Source organism: Aplidium turbinatum, chromosome 6 (assembly GCF_918807975.1).
Source record: "Aplidium turbinatum chromosome 6, kaAplTurb1.1, whole genome shotgun sequence".
In the NCBI taxonomy this organism is placed as follows: domain Eukaryota; kingdom Metazoa; phylum Chordata; class Ascidiacea; order Aplousobranchia; family Polyclinidae; genus Aplidium; species Aplidium turbinatum.
The window spans coordinates 16,444,647-16,464,354 of record NC_137477.1 but is presented as its reverse complement, the minus strand read 5'-3'; the positions used below and the strand labels follow the sequence as shown (position 1 = coordinate 16,464,354).

General features: G+C 40.7%; 2 protein-coding genes across 11 annotated transcripts in view; one reads left to right on the top strand and one right to left on the bottom strand.

Moving 5' to 3' along the window:
* The window catches only part of LOC145772097 (rho guanine nucleotide exchange factor 28-like), a 74,448-nt gene extending 73,633 nt beyond the window's left edge, over positions 1-815 (top strand). For 5 of the 6 annotated variants that reach the window (XM_082583930.1, XM_082583928.1, XM_082583929.1 and 2 more), the window contains one exon: positions 129-815. In XM_082583930.1, the coding sequence (XP_082440056.1) occupies positions 129-391 (263 nt within the window). In that variant the 3' untranslated portion in view covers positions 392-815. The remainder of the gene's footprint in view (positions 1-128) is intronic. The other variant, XM_082583931.1, reaches the window with a different exon arrangement.
* A 93-nt stretch (positions 816-908) lies between these two features.
* LOC145772096 (uncharacterized) overlaps positions 909-19,708 on the bottom strand; it is a 31,700-nt gene continuing 12,900 nt past the window's right edge. For 2 of the 5 annotated variants that reach the window (XM_082583922.1, XM_082583925.1), the window contains 22 exons: positions 19,419-19,537; positions 19,026-19,125; positions 18,018-18,122; positions 15,526-15,672; positions 14,629-14,862; positions 14,138-14,323; positions 13,604-13,728; positions 13,183-13,372; positions 11,786-12,975; positions 11,346-11,430; positions 10,984-11,079; positions 10,624-10,749; positions 10,382-10,507; positions 9,207-9,302; positions 8,985-9,037; positions 8,533-8,553; positions 7,712-7,829; positions 7,055-7,205; positions 6,560-6,716; positions 6,112-6,281; positions 5,886-5,946; positions 909-1,594 (listed from right to left, as the gene is read on the bottom strand). In XM_082583922.1, coding sequence (XP_082440048.1) covers positions 5,891-5,946; positions 6,112-6,281; positions 6,560-6,716; positions 7,055-7,205; positions 7,712-7,829; positions 8,533-8,553; positions 8,985-9,037; positions 9,207-9,302; positions 10,382-10,507; positions 10,624-10,749; positions 10,984-11,079; positions 11,346-11,430; positions 11,786-12,975; positions 13,183-13,372; positions 13,604-13,728; positions 14,138-14,323; positions 14,629-14,862; positions 15,526-15,672; positions 18,018-18,122; positions 19,026-19,125; positions 19,419-19,537 — 3,651 coding nt within the window. In that variant the 3' untranslated portion in view covers positions 909-1,594; positions 5,886-5,890. The remainder of the gene's footprint in view (positions 1,595-5,885; positions 5,947-6,111; positions 6,282-6,559; positions 6,717-7,054; positions 7,206-7,711; positions 7,830-8,532; positions 8,554-8,984; positions 9,038-9,206; positions 9,303-10,381; positions 10,508-10,623; positions 10,750-10,983; positions 11,080-11,345; positions 11,431-11,785; positions 12,976-13,182; positions 13,373-13,603; positions 13,729-14,137; positions 14,324-14,628; positions 14,863-15,525; positions 15,673-18,017; positions 18,123-19,025; positions 19,126-19,418; positions 19,538-19,708) is intronic. The other 3 variants (XM_082583923.1, XM_082583924.1, XM_082583926.1) reach the window with 3 other exon arrangements.

Here is a 19,708-nt window from a genome sequence, read left to right as displayed (position 1 = left end):
CATCACATCTGATGGCTGCTGAGATTTATAGGTTTTGCTCACTGAGGTTTTCTGCGACATTACCCGCAAGCAAACATCAGTAAACCATAAAATATGAACTTTTATCACTTGGTTTTCTTGTGTTGCAGGTTCTTTGGAAAGCGTAAAACATTTCGCCTCATTCGGCCACCACAAACGTAAGCACGCTAACACCATGCCCGAGTCCGCGCTCTCTCACCTTAGAGCCCCGCCCACCGAGAAACCCGATTGGTCATCTGCACCAATAACTGACGTGTCGGTGGAGCGAAGCGGGTCCTCCTCATCAAGGGAAGGCGAGAAGCTGAAGCCTGGAGAAAAGTTCAATGGATTCAAACCGAAGAGCGACCAGAACACCGACGAACTATTCTTATAGCATCATTTTCCTCTATCCATGCTCTCCAGCACCGCTGTAGCACAATCATGTCCTCACCAAACAATGAATCATTGCACAAATGAAATTCGACGTTATTTTTATATTGAATCAATGTTACAAGTAAATCAAACGTTTCACAACAAAGCCACTTTGTATCGACCAGCCCAAAGTGTTACGCAATGGAGGTCTGAACAAAGCGGGTTTGCAGTGTGGACAATATGTACTCTCCGTTTTGTGGCAACTTCAACTTATACTTGAAACTGACTTTGCTTAGCATTAGTGCAGAGGGGGCCAAGCGTTGGTGCACCCCAACATCACGCCTATTGGAACTTTTTGCTTGCAATATTTTTAATTTATATTATTGAGCTGTTCGCTTTACTTGACGCATTGTTACGTCATAACACGGTGACGTGATTGATCAAAAGATGACTCACATTGATTCAAGAAACACAAGAAGGATGAGAAAAATATTCTAGATAGCAAAAACCATCATTTGCGCGTTGATTACAGACGTTCAATCATTGTGCCAATGATAAAGCAGACAAGTTTCTAAGTTGCATCGCTAAGGCTGACTTAATTGTGACAACCTGTGGTCATGACATCACAGCGGGAACCACTTGACGGCTCAAATGACGTAATAACAGCAAGGAAGACAATGATTAAACCACAGTTGCCAGATGGCCTAAAATTCGGACAGAAAGCTATGAACTGGCATAAATTTTATAAATAGAATCTGTATGAGAAGGCTATTTTCACTATGTGGTAAATACAGCCTCTGCCTACAAAATGTATGCCAGTTTGTCGTTTTCTGTCTGAATTTCAAACCGTGAATTTAACCAGCGTTGGTCGCTTAAATATTGAATCTACAGAACGCCACTGACGAAAGTAGAAAGTGCAGGAAAGCAACCAACTCATTACGTCTACGCAACATAAATAGACAAATATATCTTGCTCGCGTTAATGCAGAAAAAAGAACCAAAATGAAAAGAGCACCACCTGGTGACAACCAGAAGGACGTACTACGCGAAGCCACAAGAAACAAACTCGATGGAATACAAGGCGACGCGTCATCGTGTGAACGTAGGTAGTTGAGTGACGTCACCATAGCATAAGAAACAGTCGACGTTGCGTTCAAATGATGATGAGGTAAGGTCGATCAGTACATTTCTTCCGCTTCGCATTCATCTGTCCAATGACCGAACACTGCAATGCAGATGACGTTACACAATCTCAATTTTCAAACGGAGAAAAGTTTATAAACTATCAAAAATCCAGCTGGTTATCCTGTTTGTAGGGTGGGTCGTTTTTGACTTTTTTTCGAAATTCAAAAAGGGCTAGTCATCAAAAGTGGCACATGCATAAAAAAATTACGTGTGGAAAATTTCATCAGTTTGGGGGTGCATCTTCTGTCCCCGCAGGGGGGTCAAACTTTCAATTTTTCGAAAAAAGAGGGGAAATTTCACTTTCTGTTTTAACAATTTTTTTTTCTGGCTAATTATAAATTGTAATTAGGATGTACCCAGAAATTTCCTATGTAAAGGCATGTTCGAAGCTTAAGGTTTACTGCCCCCGCGGCCCGCATCGACGACCAAAATGCTGAATTTTCATCAATTTGATATGCAATTTTGTCATTGCTCAATACACAAATTTATCGCAAAAGGGCGAGATGATGTTAACGCAGTACGCTCATTTATCTTCCTGTTCAAACTCTTTCACTGGAATCACTGCCGATATGTTTTATGATAAAGAGTTACAATTGTAAAATGAACAACCTTTTGAAGTCAAAGTCTAGAGGTGGGCCTAAATTTCAGCAAAATTTGAACCAAATGAAAGAATCTGCAAAGCAAAAATTATTTGATATCGGTTGTCGTACGTGTTCCAGTTTTCAGCAATGTACTTGCCCGCAGGAAAATCGTGTCCCTGTTACGGAACAACAGTTCCTTCTTGATCAATGAACAACCAGCAGAATGGTGATTGATAAACTTGATAAATCGGCCACAAAATCTAATTTTAAACGTTTTCAGAAGAGAGTCGCAATATCAGAACAATTCCGTTCTTTACGTGAAGACCCAGGAGCAGGCACAAGTAGCGCTTTGGTTAAAACATCTTTTAACTTTTTAAGTTATCCAAGCTCAGAAACTTTGTCATCCAATGAAGAACGCTGAGGAGATTATGATTAGCAGCCAAGTTTTGCCTCGGAAAACCCCAGAAAAAGCAAAGCTACTTCCAGTTTAGTAGTGTTTGCTGAATCATGCGATCGTAATGGTATTTCAGATAGGTCTGCAGCACTTATTGCTTCATCACTTCTACAAGATGCGGGAGTTGTAACGGATAGCGAATCTCAATCTGTTATAGATAAAAGCAAATTTAGAAGAGCGACAAAAAAACTAAGGTTTACAGCTCAAATGGAAAGTATCATGTGCTTAAATTTACAAAGCATATATTTTAATGGCCTAAATTGCTGGGGGACTTCGCAAACATTTCGCAGTTGAGCACACTACTTTACTTGACAAGCCAAGTTATCATTTCATTGGTCATTTTACTGCAGCCAACAGATCTAGTGTGTCAATAGCTACCGGGATTCTTGAATATCTTGGATCCAATAACACTAGCTACGATAATGTAATGGCAATTGGATGCGATAAAACCGCAGTAAACACAGGTCAAAAAGGCGGCGTGATAAAGCTCCTGGAAGATCATTTCCAAAAGCCACTTCAATGGTTAATATGCCTACTCCAAGATAATGAATTGCCTCTTAAGCATCTTATAAAAGAACTGGATGACAATACTAGCGGACCTGATAGCTTTACTGGGCCCATTGGAAAACAGCTAGCCACTGTCACACAACTAGATGTTGTAAAATATAAAGTAGTTCCGGCACCAGAGATTGAAATTGATGAAAATGAAGTGGAGAAATATCAATTCATTTCGTATCTAGGAGTCCAGGTATGATGAACTACTCAAGATGGTTGACCACAGCCAATAGAACTCTACGTTACATCTAACGAACCGTCAGCTGTATTGGTGCAACTTGTAGACTATGTAATGAATGTTTACATTCCAGTATGGTTTGCCATTGAAAAGGCGTTTTATGCCCTTTTCACTAAGGATGAAAGGAAAAGTATATCGGAGCTGTGTGCGGCCTGCAATGCTATATGGTAGCGAGACATGGGTATTGAGAGAGAGTGAACTGGCAATCCTGAGAAGAACGGAAAGGTCAATGGTGAGAGCAATGTGTGGGGTGAAAACGAGAAGGGAAAAAAGGACTGAAGAATTGTTGGATATGCTAGAGATGAGAGAGACCATAGTCCAACTGGCAAGGGCAAATGGAGTAAGATGGTATGGACATGTGATAAGGAGGGAGGAAGGAAGTTTTCTTAGAAAGGCACTAGATCTAAAGGTGGATGGGAAGAGGAAACGCGGTCGTCCAAGAAGAACGTGGAAACAACAAGTGAAGGATGAGTTTAAAAAAGTCGGACTGAAGGAGGAAGATGCAAGGGACAGGGTGAAATGGAGAAAAGGGATTAAGACAATTGCTGCGCGGAAACAATCGGCCACCCCCACTAGTGGGGAACAAACCGACGATGAATTATGATGATGATGATGCCCATCCTGAAAACATTTTGATTGCAATGATATGTGATACCGAAGAGTATGTAAGGGAACTAAGATGGAGAAGAATTTTCAATTCAAGAATATTATCATCTCACAGCACTCGTCAGCGAAGATTCACCCTGCCAATACTGCAGTTCAGTTCCGAACGTTACTTTTGAGATGATAGACTGGCAAAATATTCCAGTTACGGAACCCCCAGTGATGCGTGGTGTTGACAGCAGTGTGATAAAAAAGCACATCAAAACAAAGATGCCTCCACAACAGTGGTTCTGTTGCTCTCAACAGTTGAGAGAGCCATTAAACTCGTGACAGATGCCTCATCACATGTGGTGGACAGCATTGAAAGAGATGGGTACATTAAAGCAATATTACAATCAAGGAAAAATTTTACTCGGTTCCAGTCGAAACAAGATTTTATGATTCATTAGACAAGCCAGAAGTAAGTTTGAACAATAATCTGGTGAACTGGTCAAAAGTCCTTGTCGTTTGTTGTATTTTTGACACAATTTCGTTTTTTGTTATCACAAGTTCTTTTTTATCGTTACATTGCTGTCAAACAAAGTTTACTCCTGTATGTGGTTCCTGTAGTAGCCTATCAAGTAAACGTTTAATTTTGGTTTGTAAATGACAAATTTGTCTAAACAAAATCAAAATCATGATAACAATTCACGTCGAAACTGTACAGTACATTTCATTTACGGAACCTGTAGATCATATTGCTTTTATTCTGAGGTAAATTATAGGTTGCGTTTTATAGCTGTAACTGATCACTGATCAAGCTTACTATTGCTTTTAATTTAAGCAAGACTACTTCTTATAGTTTGTCAATTCGTATCATCCTGCAAAGTTAGTGGACAGAACATAAATGAGCGTACTGCGTTAACATCATCTCGCCCTTTTGCGACAAGTTTGTTTATTGAGCAATGACAAAATTGCATCTCAAATTGGTGAAAATTCAGCATTTTGGTCGTCGATGCGGGGGCAGTAAACCTTAAGGTTCGAACATGCCTTTACATAGGAAAGTTCTGGGTACATCCCACTTACAATTTATAACTAGCCAGAAGAAAAATTATAAAAAAGTATGTAAAAACGGAAAGTGAAATTTCCCCTTTTATTCCAAAAAAATAAAAGTTTGACCCCCCTGAGGGGGCAGAAGATGCACCCCCAAACTGATGAAATTTTGCACACGTAATTTTGTTATACATGTGCCATTTTTATGACTAGCCCTTTTTGAATTTCGAAAAAAAGTCAAAAACGACCCACCCTACGTGTTTATAGATGATTTTCCTTTACCCTGCTCTCAATTTCTCATACCCAACAAATGCCAAGGGGCTATAATGCGACGCCATTTTCTTGTCCACGCCGTCAAAATATTTTTTGTCAACTTGTTTTATTATTATACTCCAGAGAGCATCCTGATATTCAAACAGTTTTTAATGAAAGTAAATCTATGCATTAAAATCCAGACGGGAAGGCTTAAAATGCAGTAATTTCAAAACCAACTGCACACCAGGACTTGGAGGTTAGGTGGCAGAGGAAAGTGATTACTGTGACGAAATATTCACAAATCGCACAGCAAACAACCTCACAAAATTCCACGTCACTATAAAGCCTAAATGTCGGAAACTATTTGTCTGACAATCAAAGGTAAAGTATCAAGCTAGAAATCAGTTTGAACTGCAGTTTGGTTGAATGATTCAGCATTTTTTCTGATTAAGACGGTTCAGCACTTCAAGGGTTAATGAGAAAGCAACTCCTACCACAAATTATCACATGTCTACCACACAACCCCGTCGACACAACGTATTTTTACGTTGATACTTCAAACAGGACATCAACGTTAAAACAACGTCATATAGACGAGTGAGGAGGTACTTGCATATTTCACAACTGGCCTCCCCAGCTGAGTTGAACGTGTTGAGTAGGAAAGTGATCAAAAGCTGAAACAAAGTCGAATTGTCTTCTGATGAACATGCGATCAACATGATTGCGTGACTAAATCAACCTAAATGTTGCCTGCTTCAACAATACGTTTTCACGTCTTTGCTTGTTCATTGATCTGCTTCGAAAACAGGCTGACAAGGGAATGACATTCGACGCCTTACCTTCGCATTCGTCGCAGTACGGCCTGACCTGGCCCCTGTCATAACGTTGGAGGGAGCCGTGGTTCTCTTCCGGGTCGCCCATGGACTGGGTGGGGCAGTCCTCAGTGTCGTGAGAATCGAACACGTCACAAATGTCGCAGAAAAGTCGAGGTGCGGCAACTGGTCGTTCTCTGAGGTTAAGGGTTGCCAATTTGAGACACCATAAAACAACGTTTCATTTACCTACACCACTATTGCGAAACGGTTCGGATTACGAAACGGTTCGGATTACGAAACGTATAAAAACGCAATATAACATGCTCTTGAATTTACAGCAGAATATGTTGTCTATTTCAGAACAAGCTTCAACTTCAATATTTCCTAGCAAATTTATCAGTAAACTTGGGTTAAGAAAGCTGGGAGATTTTAGTCCGATCACCACAACAGCAACGGGGAGTCCCTAACTCACCCCTCCTCGTCGTCATCAGAGTCCCCATTTATCATCATGTTTTCCAGCTCCTTGATTTTCATCTTTAAACCTTCCATCTTGCTCTGCTGGTCCGCAATTACTTTGTTTAGGAATTCAGCCTGGTTGCCGTCTCCTGATTGGTCAGCCGTTGCCGTGACTACGAAGGCAATATAGATGAAATTGGTTAAAACAAGTCGATAAAGGCTTTTCAATAACGTACTTACTCTGGTCTACTACTAAATTCAATTTTTAAACTTCATCCCGACAGTTTTGTCAACTTGCAGAGATGTTAAACTACCGAGACAGATCCGGTCTAAAAGGTTGGCATTGTGGAAACTACGCGTTGAATGTTGCCAAACGAGGATGATTTCGCAACTCCCAATAGGGTTGCAACAGCAGTCGTCATTTTCTCGGCCACAAGCAACACTCATGCTACTCACTGTGCTGATGAAAGATACCTGACGGATTGTGATGTCGGTCACGTGTCCGACTCACCTTGTGATGATGCATTCCCGGTCTTCGCCTTAGCGAGTTCGTTTTCCGACCATGTCAACTTCTCTTCCAATCGCGATTTTTCGCTTTCCAGCTCGGCCACGCTGTGGCGCAATTGCTCTATGATGATTTGTTGACCTTTGAGTAGTTCCACCTGTGAAGGAGAACGGTGTGGCCGGTTATTATAAATAATAAATTAAACATTTCATAATTCCAGTCGTCAAAGCCGTAAATACAAAAAAACAGGGCTGTGGAGTCAGGCGAAAAATGTATGACTCCTCGATTTATATCTGGCCAACTCCGACTTTAGTGTTGCCAATTTTTTTTTTTTAAATTGAAGTTCACTTTAAGTGGTGATTGAAATTGAAACAGCGACTTTCATAAAAACTAACAAGAACGAACACTTTCATTTTGTGGCAAAGCTGTAGAGCTCAACACGGAGAACAAGAAACAATATTTTGAAAAAAGATTGCAAACAAAAATTTATTGTTTTTCATTTGTATTAAGTCGGAGTCGGCCTTTTTTAACCACTCGGACACGCCAAAATCCTTTCGACTTCACAGCCCTGAAAAAAAAATCCATTGTTTACAATAACGTTCAAGCGTAACTACGTCGGTGTTAAATGTTGATGGAAATTGAACCTTCGACTCCTGATCCTACCTCGTTTCTAATAGCCGCCATCTCAATGCTCTTTGCTTCCACGAGGGATGTTGCAATGTCTAGGGACTTTTGGAGGGAATCTCTCTCCTGGTCGAACTCTCTTTTCAAGACCAGCTCCCTGAAACAAGATGACAAGTCAGCACAAGCTCCAGGAATAAAAACAGTGATGCTATGTGCTGTGACGTTGCAAACGCGGAAAATCGATGACCGATGGTGACAACACAATGGATTGAAGAAAATTTTGTCGATTAAAAAAAGTGATTCGAGACATGCAGATCAAGTGTAACCGAACAGGCAGCGCACGCCACCTGACATATCGCAAAGATATGGACCCATGCGACCAAGGCAACCAAGAACAGTTAGTAGATTGAAAACCAGACACAGATAGTAATGGGAACAAACCCATCCGCTCGTTAATGCTTGCCAACCGAGTCTAGCAGTCAAATCTGTGGCGATTAATCAAATAAAAACAACGTAAACAAGTAAAGCTAGAAATCCCAACACAAGATGGCTTCTGATATCAAGCAGTGTACATGCAACTTGCCCAGGAGCATCATCGACCACAACATGCAATGAACTCCTATGAAGGAATCACCCCACGACGGTCAGTGATCGTGGCTTTAAGGCTTACACCATTCCAAACAATCTAGTACTGGGAATGTATCGCTCTGAGGTGCGTGACGTTCCGTTCAAACAAATCACAATGTGACACATGTTCGGACAATTAGATTGATCAGTGCGCTATTTTTTTGGACATCGTGCAAATACATAAATCACCACAAGTGCCACCAAATGGCATGAACATGCACCATGCGATGTACCTCTCCTCGATGGATGGAAGGCTGAAAGTAAAGTCGTGTCACTACTGCGCATTATGACGTGACCATTCACACGTGAAACGTAATAATCTCCATATGCATTGTATGTACGTGAAATGAATTACGATCTTACTAAGTGCAAAACACAGCAAGTTTGTAGGCTCCGACACATAGTTGAAAGCAAAATCCGTTTTGTATAATGACACAGTGAATGAAATGATAATGTTCAGATTGAAAGTGTTGCTAGGGAAATGCCATATCTACGTCATTGACGCGGTCAATGTTTCTTTGGAACGTGGCAACTCTTGTGAGGTACCAACGTGCGGAATGGAACATACAATGATTGGAGAAACAAACACAGTAATGGTATTTTTTGCGGCATAGAAGACAAATTTTCAACATACGGTAAGCAACGTTGAAATAATACAAAAGTCGTGCTATGGGACAGAGCTTACCTTTTCTCCATCTTGGCTAGCTTTGCGTCAGTGGCTTCATTAGCAGCTTGCAACTTAAAATACAATTCAAATCTTTAAAACGTGCCACCAACGTTGTTGAGACGACAATTCACATCAACAACGCAATGCAGTGATGATAAACACAACAGTTAGATCAGTTAGTTAACATCACCTCACTGTAATATTACGTCGAACGCAGGTGTGAGGGGCAAACAAACTCACTTTCATGTTTTCTTCCTCCAAGGATTTGACACGATCGGTATGGCATTTGGTGTCGCTGTCGGAACGCTTAACGCGATTTTCCAGTTCCAGGAATTTCTGGAACAACAGATTAGTACTTTAATCTAACGTCACAATAAAGGTCTTCAGGCGACCACTGCATTATGACGCCAAATAAAAACTATGACTAACAAAACTACAAAGAAAAATCACGAGCGAGTGAAATACGAGCGTATAATTAAACACTGCGCGGTGCTGCTGTGTGGTGCTCCAGTGATCAGTCGGTACTAAGCTGGCTGTCCAGCAAGTAAAATCCATTCTTTTTAGATTGACTCAAGGTTAGAAATCAACGCATTAAACGGATTTTGCTTGCTGGGTGCTCACCATGCTAGCGAGCAATTATCCTGCACCTCATTGGTAGTGGGCAATAGGAAGATGTCGCAGAGCTAGTGGAAACAACTAAATCACAACGTCATATGCTGGGTTAGTTCAAACTGGAGTCGCTATGACAACAAACCAATGCATCAATCAATAAAACTAAAAGTGAGATTTAGAATTTGGTAATTAATGTCACAAAGCAAATTAATTTTGTTAGACATTGGCTACACAGAAATATCGCTCGATGGTTACATGAGTGGAAAACGGGAATATAATCTCAACCACTGCTTTTGCAACATGAATTCGACGAGTTGCTACGTTGAAACATTGTTAGCAAGAGGTTTGTAGGCATGCACGTTGCACAATGACGCGACAACATAGAGGACAAACGCAAGACCCATATCATGCTACGAGATGGAGGTTCTATCTGAGGGGAACAAAACAAAGTTAAATCAATCTTTTCTTAATAATTGTTCCTAAAGAAGTATAGTGGAAGCATGAATGAACGTAATGAAGCTGAGAGTACCAGTCATTGTATGTCAGTTTCTGAGTAGTTTCTTCAAGCAAATTACCACATCACTTGAATTAAGACTAACAAAAGTATCAAAGAGCGATGAATATGAAGCCAGTGAATTCACATATTACACTAGTTTCTACTGAAAAGTATATTTTAGTGTCAAATTTAAGTCCTAACCGGGATACTCTCGTACAATGTGATTCCAATGTCAACCGCACAAGTTATAGCGAGTAGAATAAAAATGAACATTCTGAAATAGAAAAGTTGTTGGTTGTTGCAAAACCTGATTGGATTGGTTGAACTTTTTCATCGTCTCCTCCAGCTCGGATGCGATCTTAGATTGGTCGTTGGACAAGATTTCGTTCTTGTTCAAAAGTTCTTCGATCCTCAGATCGGATTGATTCGATTTCTACGACAACAGAACGGGTTTCGTGGAGGCTCAGGGATAATGATCTGTTCGGTTATATTACTGTTTTTTTGTGTTTTTTCTTCGCAAATTTCTAAATAACGAGCATGGCAAATTACCTGCTGATACGTAGTCACTGAAGCGTGCAGAACTTCGTTTTCTTGTTTCATTTTCAAATTTTCCGCCAAAATTTGTTCTTTTTCTTTCAATAAAGATTCCACTTGGCGTTGAGTGACGTCCGCCTCCTGTGGTTTGTTGTAAAAGTGAGTGATGTGCAAGCGAGATAATGAAAATGTCCCAGAAACAAACGGGTTGTCTGCTAATCGAAATCCTAGCACGAGAAACAATGCAAACCTTCCGCAAACGAAGGGGCGCTGTGCGGTTGTGGTGCCCAAATCAAGGCTTTGAATACAGTCAAAAGATCATCGTAGCTCCTCGGAGCATGCTAATGTTGCCTAACAACGTCATCGATAGCTCACCTTCGACGATGATGTCAGCAGGGTTTCCACCTCAGATTTATACTTTTCGATTTGCCCTATCAGTTGGTTTGATACTTCATTCTTTTCGGCTTGCACCTATAATAAAAATGCAGTCAGCATTGTTTATCTAACAAACTGCTGATTTTTTTCATCCTAGACCGTCCCACTGCCCAAGAAGACATTTATAGTACCAGCTACAATGTGTATAGCCTACGATGCCCTAGCACGTCAGAAAGTCGTTCGAGGTCAAGAACGTATGATACCCAGTAGCAGAATAGCGGACGGTGATCAAGCTTTCTTAAGAGATTGTTTGTCAACCTTCGACATACCTCTAACAGCAAGCATCCCAATGATGACCTTACCTGGTCAAGTTGCTTGATCAAGTCCTCCACTCTTCTGTTCAGCTGGCCCTTATCTTTGCCACTTGCTTCAAGTAATTCCGATATCCTGAATGAGAAAAAAACCAGCCATAGTTAAGTTCATTTATTAGTTCTCTGCACCTTATAACATTTAAAAATACAAAGTTCTGAACTATTGACCTCTAGTGAGTAGAGATAACTGCTGAGCCCAGAGCATAGTGTGAGTGTTGCATAAGTGTACACATAACCAGTATAGTGAGAACAATACATCCATAGCCTGGTTTTAGGGATTGGTCAATACAACGACAACAAAGTTGTTCGTTTAATGGTAAACAAAAATACACTAAACAAAAAGCGTCCACGCCTGAAGCAGCTATAATGCTGTAAAATTATCAAAGCAGTGCTTTTGTGATATTTACAGTTATTTATAAATAAATGAATACCTTTCATCTTTTTCTTGCAAGGAAGTCTGCAAGGATCGCTTAGAAGATTCTGCCTCTTCAAGTGAGGCACGAATCGAGTCATTTTCCTTCTGAAGAGCAGCGAGTCCATCAACTGCATCGCTCAGGTTTCTCTCACTTGTGGAAAGCCTGACACGAACTTCTTCCAGGCCGGCTTCTGTTTTGACCAGCTTTTCATTTACGTCGGCTCCTTCTGATTTGAGGCTAGCAACAACTAGTTCCAACTCGTTTAATGCGGCTTTGGCAGTTTCTAGTTCTTCAACTGTGGCATTATAAGTGGCAGTTACGTCAGCTTTACTCGATAATAAGTTTTCGTTTTCAGATTTAAATGCGTTTAACATCGATTCCATTGCTTCATTTTCTGTTTCCAACAAAATAACCTTCTGGTTCACATCGTTTTGTTTGGTTTCGAAATCAGAAAGTCGTTCATGTAAAGTTGTTTTTTCTTTATTTAATTCGTCGTTGGCCTTACAGAAAGCGTCGCATTTAGTTTCACTCGCGGCGAGCCTGGCTGACAGCTCTGAGTGCGACTCGTTCAGTTTGTCAAGACGGTTTGTGACGTCACAACATGAAGCTTTTTCCTTCTGGACTTGGTCAGTTAAAAGCTGCACTTGCTGGCAGAGGTCATCACATCTTGCGGACAGATCCTGCTTCTCTTTCGTCAGATATTCAAGCTCAGAGCCTAAACTTTCCTTATCAGAATGAATTTGTGTGGTTAACCTTTCGTTGTCGGTTTCACTCCGCGCTAACTTGGCGCTGGTCGCCTCATAGGATTGGGTCAGTTCAACGATTGTCAGATTTAACTTATCAACTTCTTCTGAATTCTTTGATAGATCTTGTGTCAAAATTTCGTTTTTAGATTTCACCAGCTCCAGATTTTGCGTTAAATCTTGCTTGGCAGCTGCAATTTCAGTTTTGAACTTACTCAATTCCTCAACAACTCTATGATTGTCTTCACTGCTGGCAGTGAGTGTTTGTTTCAGATCTAAAAGTTCTTCATCGAGTTTCTTGATAGAACTCGTCTTTTCGCTAATGATTGTATCTGATGAATTTTTTTCCTCGGTGAGTTTTATGATTTTTTGGTTGAGCGATTCTACTTTGTCATTGGCGCCACTCAGTTGGGATGTTACGGATTCAAGTTCGCTTTTGGTGGCCGCCAAATGGCGGCATTGCTAAAGAAAAAATTAAAATAGTGAGTGACAAACAGTGAATGAAACGATAATGAAGAAGTTGCACGAATCATGCAAATTTTCTGACAAACCTAATAACATTCTTCTACCAACACCACGTGGGGTGATGATGTGACAGGATTGTTTAAAGACCAAAAAACAGAGAACGAGGAACGTTTGCACGCTACTAAGTTACAAGTCACATCTCACCTTTTCTAATTCTGAGCATTCTTCAGACTTTTTAGATAGTAACTCTTGCAAATTGGATTTCTCGTGTTCTAGCTCCTCCATGCTGGTTTTCAAAGTCTTCATCGACGACTCCAAATTGATCTTATCCTCTTGGAGAGAGTTTATGGATGACGCCATCGTCTCAACTTTACTGGAAAGTTCATCTGCTTTCCTGCAAAAGTTTTTCAAATTTAATTAAACGTCATTGAACGCAAAACCCATGCTGGAATAACTTTGGTAAAATCCAGTGATGTAAAACTGAGCAAGACTCTTTTTAAGACTTCAAATGATGCAATTCTTGCCAAGAAGGCTGTGAAAAGTTACGTTCACCTTCACAGATCACTTTTCTTCTGAACAACTTTCTCATTATTTAGTCAACAAGTTTGCTAACGGTCATACATACCTTGTGCTCTCATCAAGACGATTTTGCATCTTCGTGTTTGCTTCCTGCTGCACTCCGAGATCGGAGGACAACTTGCTATTCATCTTCTCGAGGGTTTGAATCTTGTCCAAATGTTCGAAAGATTTCTTCAAAAAAAATTTTTTATTTGAAAATAAATTCTGACAAGAAAACTCTTTCATCAGTGATATTAAAACTATTCATCATTCTGTTCTGTCTTTTACGTAAAACTCAAATGAAGCGTCAATCAAAATTCGAAGAATTCAGCTTTCTCGATTGAAATCATCCAGTCTTCATGTCCATCTTCAGGCATGCCTTTAAGTGTCTTCCCAAAGACAATACCGCATGCTTGTGAGTGGTGTCGAACTGACGTCCTTTCGCGTGCCGTACCAGAGCTCTCACCACTCGGCTATGTCGGTCATGTTTGCACTGTAGACTTGTTTCATTTGCCACAAACCGAGGAAACAGATCATAACAGAAGAAAAACATGAAGCTGAGATATGCAGATCACTGCATTGATGGTGAATGTCCACCCACCTGTTCCGCATCCCCATGTAGAGCGAGGAGGCTAGAAAGCTTTTCCTCCAGCGTCTTTTTTTCTGTCTCGACATTGCGACGCGCGTTCTCGCTTTCAACAGCCCGATGGCTCCTCTCCTCTCCATCCGCCTGAGATTGTTCCAACTTGTCGCGTAGAGCGATCACTTCCTGTTCTAGTTGTGATATCTGAAAACAAGGAGATATTATGAGGCGACAATGGATGTGATTGAGACATAGGTCAGAATGTATAACAGAGTGTTACTACAAAAATATCAAAAAAACAAAATGTTAAGCAAACTTAAAACTTTTGTCTCTTTCTCAATTAAGTTTCAATCGTTCATTAATCACGCATTCACACTACAATCGACCTTTGTGACGTCATGCCAATACTGTACATTGGGGGTGCAGTTGGTTTAGGGCAGAGGATCGGGTCCAAACAAAGTAAACTTGCAACAAATGAATTCAAACACTCATCAACATCGACTGCTAACCTTCTCTGTCGAACACCCCATCTCGTTCTTCCTTATTTCCAGATCACGTGACAATTCATTCACTTCCTTTCCTTTCAAACTGAGCCTTTCTTGAAGCTTGTTGACATTTTCTTTCAGCGCAGAGTTTTCATTGCGCAGAGTTTCAACGTCATCACCGACAGACGTGAGGTTCGAACCTAAACCTTTAACTTTTTCTTCCAGTTCAGATTTTTCAACCATCGCTTCTTCCAAAATCTAAAACGGAATATTATTTTGTAGTCGGCAACAAAGTTTGAAAATGCTACAAATTTCCAAACCACGCTAGAAAAACAATTTAGAAATGGAAACAAAAAAATATCAAATTAAGTTGTTATATTTTGCATTTTTATCAATATTTACCAATTATATAAAGTCACTTTCAGGCAAAGAAACAATATCTCAGTAGCGAAAGCTACAGTAAAAAGTGTAAAATTCCATATTTTCACCATGTGTAAAATGTATTCTCGGACTTTGAAAGCCTCTTCTGAAGCATAATTCTGATGCTTCGCAGGAATTTGAACCACACCTGATGACCCGGAGATACATGTAGTCACGCAAATTTACTCGAGTGAAAATTTTACTATGTTTCTTGTGAAGCAGCAATCATAGATGAAATGCTTCGTCTTCCTATTTCAAATGCTATAAAACATTTCTAAGAACAGGAGATGCTTTTTCAATATTTACACCTGAAGCCAGAGAGCCGTGGGATTGGTAGATTCGAATCGGAAAGCTAAATATTTTCGTGGCTTCTCATCTCTGCTTTAAAGTACTGCCGCAAGATTGCAATAACAAAGACCGAGCTTTGTAAAATCTTTTCAGTGCGAAACATGTTTTGTCAATCAAATGACATCACAACCAGGTCATTACTGCACTTCTTACCTTGTTCTTCTCTGCAAGTTCGCTATTAACTTGAGCAAGCTTTTGAACGACTTCTGCATGGTTACTTTCAATGGCAGCTAGCGATGCCTCAGCAACGCTTCGAGCGGATTCACTCTCATCCAATGACGACCGCAAGGAGGCAGCCCTCTGCAACAACATACAACGTTGTTAAGTCACCTAATCTAAAGTCCTCGGAGCTTGAAATTTTTGCAAGAATTAATATAAGTTGTGAGAAGAGCACGCTCGTAGGAATAATTGAACTTACAGCTATGACATCCGGTAAAGTAAAGTAGTACCAACCGATGAAATGATCAACAAAGAATAAAAGTATTTAAAAACATTTTTCAAATGGTAGAAAAACACCGCAATTACAACGTAAACCAAACAAAAACTGGCATCATCACAACACTGAAACACTTGCCATGGAATGATTGCAATTTGGAAGAGTTGCATGGTAAGATTGCAACCACGAACTTTAAATCATGTTTGCACAGAACTCCAAAGCAGTTTACCAGATGGTGATGGTTTATACAAGTGACAACGAAAAGGGAAAAGCAGCTGACAGTGTTTGCTGTGGTGTCAGTGGAAAACAACAAACAAGTACTTCCCCTGCTACGAGAGGACGAGGTGCAACGAATGAAAAGCAAATAATTTGCGTTAATTTGAACTTTAACAATGCTCGTCCCAAGATACGATACAGAATCAACCATTACAACCAATGGTTGCACTAGCTGCTTACGTTTCGTACATTTTACTAAGTTCATACATCTTCATGTCACTGATCAAACTAAAACCGATACGTTTACAAACGTATTTATTTTAAACAATATTTGTTCCTTGAAGAGGCGTTTCAATACAATGCACAAAACGTTAAAATTGCAACGAGCTGATAGTAGCAAAATGTTTGACAATGACATAATAAACTCATGCTTCATGAAACACACAGTGTCGTGGACAACCACTCTTTTTCCAAACACGTTATACCACACTACGCCCAACACCGCTGCCACCATGCTATCCTTGCCTGTGTCGTTTCGTCCAAAGTCGCCATCGAGCAGCGGAGGTCTTCGGAGAGCTTCTCCTTCAACGAGGCGTCCTGTTTTGTGACTTCTTCCGCTTCGTGATTTATGGCCTTAAGTCGGTCACGCTCCATTTCACAACGATGAAGCGCGTCGTTGTTTTCCTCCAATAGGATCAACTGATCGTGAACCTGCTCGCTTAGTTTTGTGTTTTGCTCGTTTGCCGTCGCCAGCTCTTCAAGGTTTGATTCGAATTTGGATGAGACTGCTTTGATTCTCAATAGACTTTCCTTCTCTACATCCTTCAACTGTGCGCACTCATTGGTGAGTAATCCCAACTGCTCCTTGAGCTTTTGACAAGTGATGTTCATGCTCTCATAATCCCGTGCAGTTGCATCCAGTCTTGAAGACAGGTTTCGACAAACTTCATCTTTCTCCGAGATTTCGCTCTGCAAGAGCAGCTTCTCACTTTCCAAAGCAATTTTCTCTGATCCGGAGCTTTCTTGGTTGTCTTTCAAATCTTCCATAATCAACTTTTGTTCATCAATCAGCTTGGATTTTAATTCTAGTTTGCTTTCCAATTGTTGAAGGTTCTTCTTAAACTCGACCACCTCATTCCGGGCGACTTCCGCCTCGTTCTTTAATCTTTTCTCCTTCTCTTTACTTCCTCTCAAGATTTCTTCGAAGTCTTTTTCACGTGCTTGCCGCTTTTCTCTTTCATCTTCGATCTGCCGACGAAGTTCCAAGATCTCACTCTCCGTGGATGAGGAAGACTTTTGAGCAGCTTCTCTCTCTTCAATAACGTCACGATTAAGTTTTTCAAGATCGCTCTGCGCCTTTTCAATATTGCATTGAGCGTCATCAAGAGCAGCTTGTAGCCTCACATTTGAAGATGACGTCTCTTTCAAACTGGCTTCAGATTCCTGCAGTTGGACGCAAATGAGATCCAACTCTTCGTCTTTTTTCTTTTTCTCTTCTTTGTGGACTAAAGTGATTTTCTCGATTTTTCCTTGTAGCTCAAGTTTAAGTTTTTCAGAAGCTTCCGAGATATTTTTGAATTCTTCCATTGACTGAGGATTGAAAGTACACACCAATGAAACACGACATCAAAAACTAGCAAGGTCCAGACTTCGCATTCATTCACCAACTAACAAGCAGACGTCCATTTATTTCTCTTTGACACACAAAGAAGCACACGCATCCATTATTCAAGTGAAAACAGCGATTACTACTAAATATTAAATTATTGGCAAAAGTTTTGCAATTTTTGGTAAACAGAACATTTTTTGCAGAATATGTGACTTATCTAACAAACACATTTAACTACAGCATGACTGGGCAATTAGTGCACCGTAAAGTTGTAACAAAACCTAAAGCAAAGTTGCGAAATGAAGGCAAACCATAACCACCATATCAAATAAAACATTCACACACATTTGTTTGCATAGATCAATCGATGTAACAGGAGCTCACCTTGTTCAACTCTTCTATCTCTGTCTTGGTTCGTTGCAGCTCCTCCGACATCACCTTCCGTTCCTCCTCTTCTCGGAGAAGTCGGACTTGAAGCTCTTCCGTGTTCTATCATCATACCAACGAACGAGGCACGAACACACATCGACAAACACATGATCGCGGTTAGCAGACGACACGACTACGATTGTTACCAAACCACGGCAACGTCATGCAAGCTAAGTTGGCTACGGTTCGGTGAAGATGTAAACGTCATCATCGTCACCATGGCAACGATCACGACCTTCACAAGCCCGACACTCTACAACGCAAGCACGGCGCTTCACGACAAACAACCACAGCAAACAATCTACCTGACACCACGAGAGTTGACAATCTACAAGCAAGATCACGTGTGAAAGACTTCTCCAAGAAAAGTTTGTTAACAAATTGAATGTCGTCCTACTAATCGTGAGCAATGCCACACTCTGCGGTGCCAGGCAGCAGCATCAAGTTCGTGAAACAATCAAGTAAACTCTACCAATGCTCCATCAATAAAAGGCTAAATATGAAAGCTACAGAGTGAAATTACACGCTAGCTCGCGTGGCGAGAAGTCTTGTCATGTCGCAATCGTGGTTTCATTTTCTGTAGTTAGCATATGATGATGACGCCATGGATGAGCGATGCCGGTTACAAATCGCGTCATCAATATCGTCATCATCGCATCATGCCAGTAGTGAGTGCCATCGATGGGCCCACACTAGATACATGCGATGGTCGAGGGGCTGCAGCTGGTCTAAGTGAGGCCAGTGCTGGTACAGTAATTGCTAAAATCAAACTAATAAAGTGGCAACTCTAATGCTTATCATGAAGACGAATTCGTCTTCAGTTCTTTTTCAAATGCGCACTACTCGTGTTTGGCGTGAAACCATAGAACCTTTCAGACAGCAGTTAAACAACCAATCCTCGCGAGCCAACTGGTGGTGGCTAAATGATGGCCGATGCACGTCACCGCATATGATGCAACAAACCTTCTGCGCGTAATTCTTCTCGTCTGTAGCGCTGGATAGCTTCTTTTTGAGATCATCAATGTCTGATCGAAGGCTGGCGTTGTTGGATTGAGAGTCGCGTCTATGAAAACAATTTTCAAAATAAACCGATTTAACGGCTGGTGATTTTGTCCAAGTATCCTTATGATCTTGGGCAGCGATACAATATCTTCCATTGCGAATGTCGTAAGCCACCACGGTTCGTTTGTTGCAACAAACCACCCGTCTTGAGCAACTTCATACTAGAAACAACAGAACACTTTCCGTTCTGAGGACATCATAATGAAAAAATGGTAGGACGATTATACATCCAACACTAGCGTAAGTATGTCATCGCAAATATGTGTCATATCTTTGCATAACCGATGCACTCACACTTGTTCCAATAATTCTTGGGTGGCTTCTCCGCTCTTCATTGACATTTTCTCGATTGTCTGCCGCGCCTCGTTGTGTGATTGATGGAGAGATGCTAGCTGCTCACTCAAGCGTACAATCTTACACAAATAATAAAAGTTTACTTACAAACAGATTTACTTACAAAGCTCAATGCAGCATCACACATAGAATGTCAATTGCGACTTAGTAATACAGCACTACAAATTCAAGGGGGACTGCCAACATCCAGTAGCTGCCAACCAACATCTTTTAAATGATATGCGCAGTTA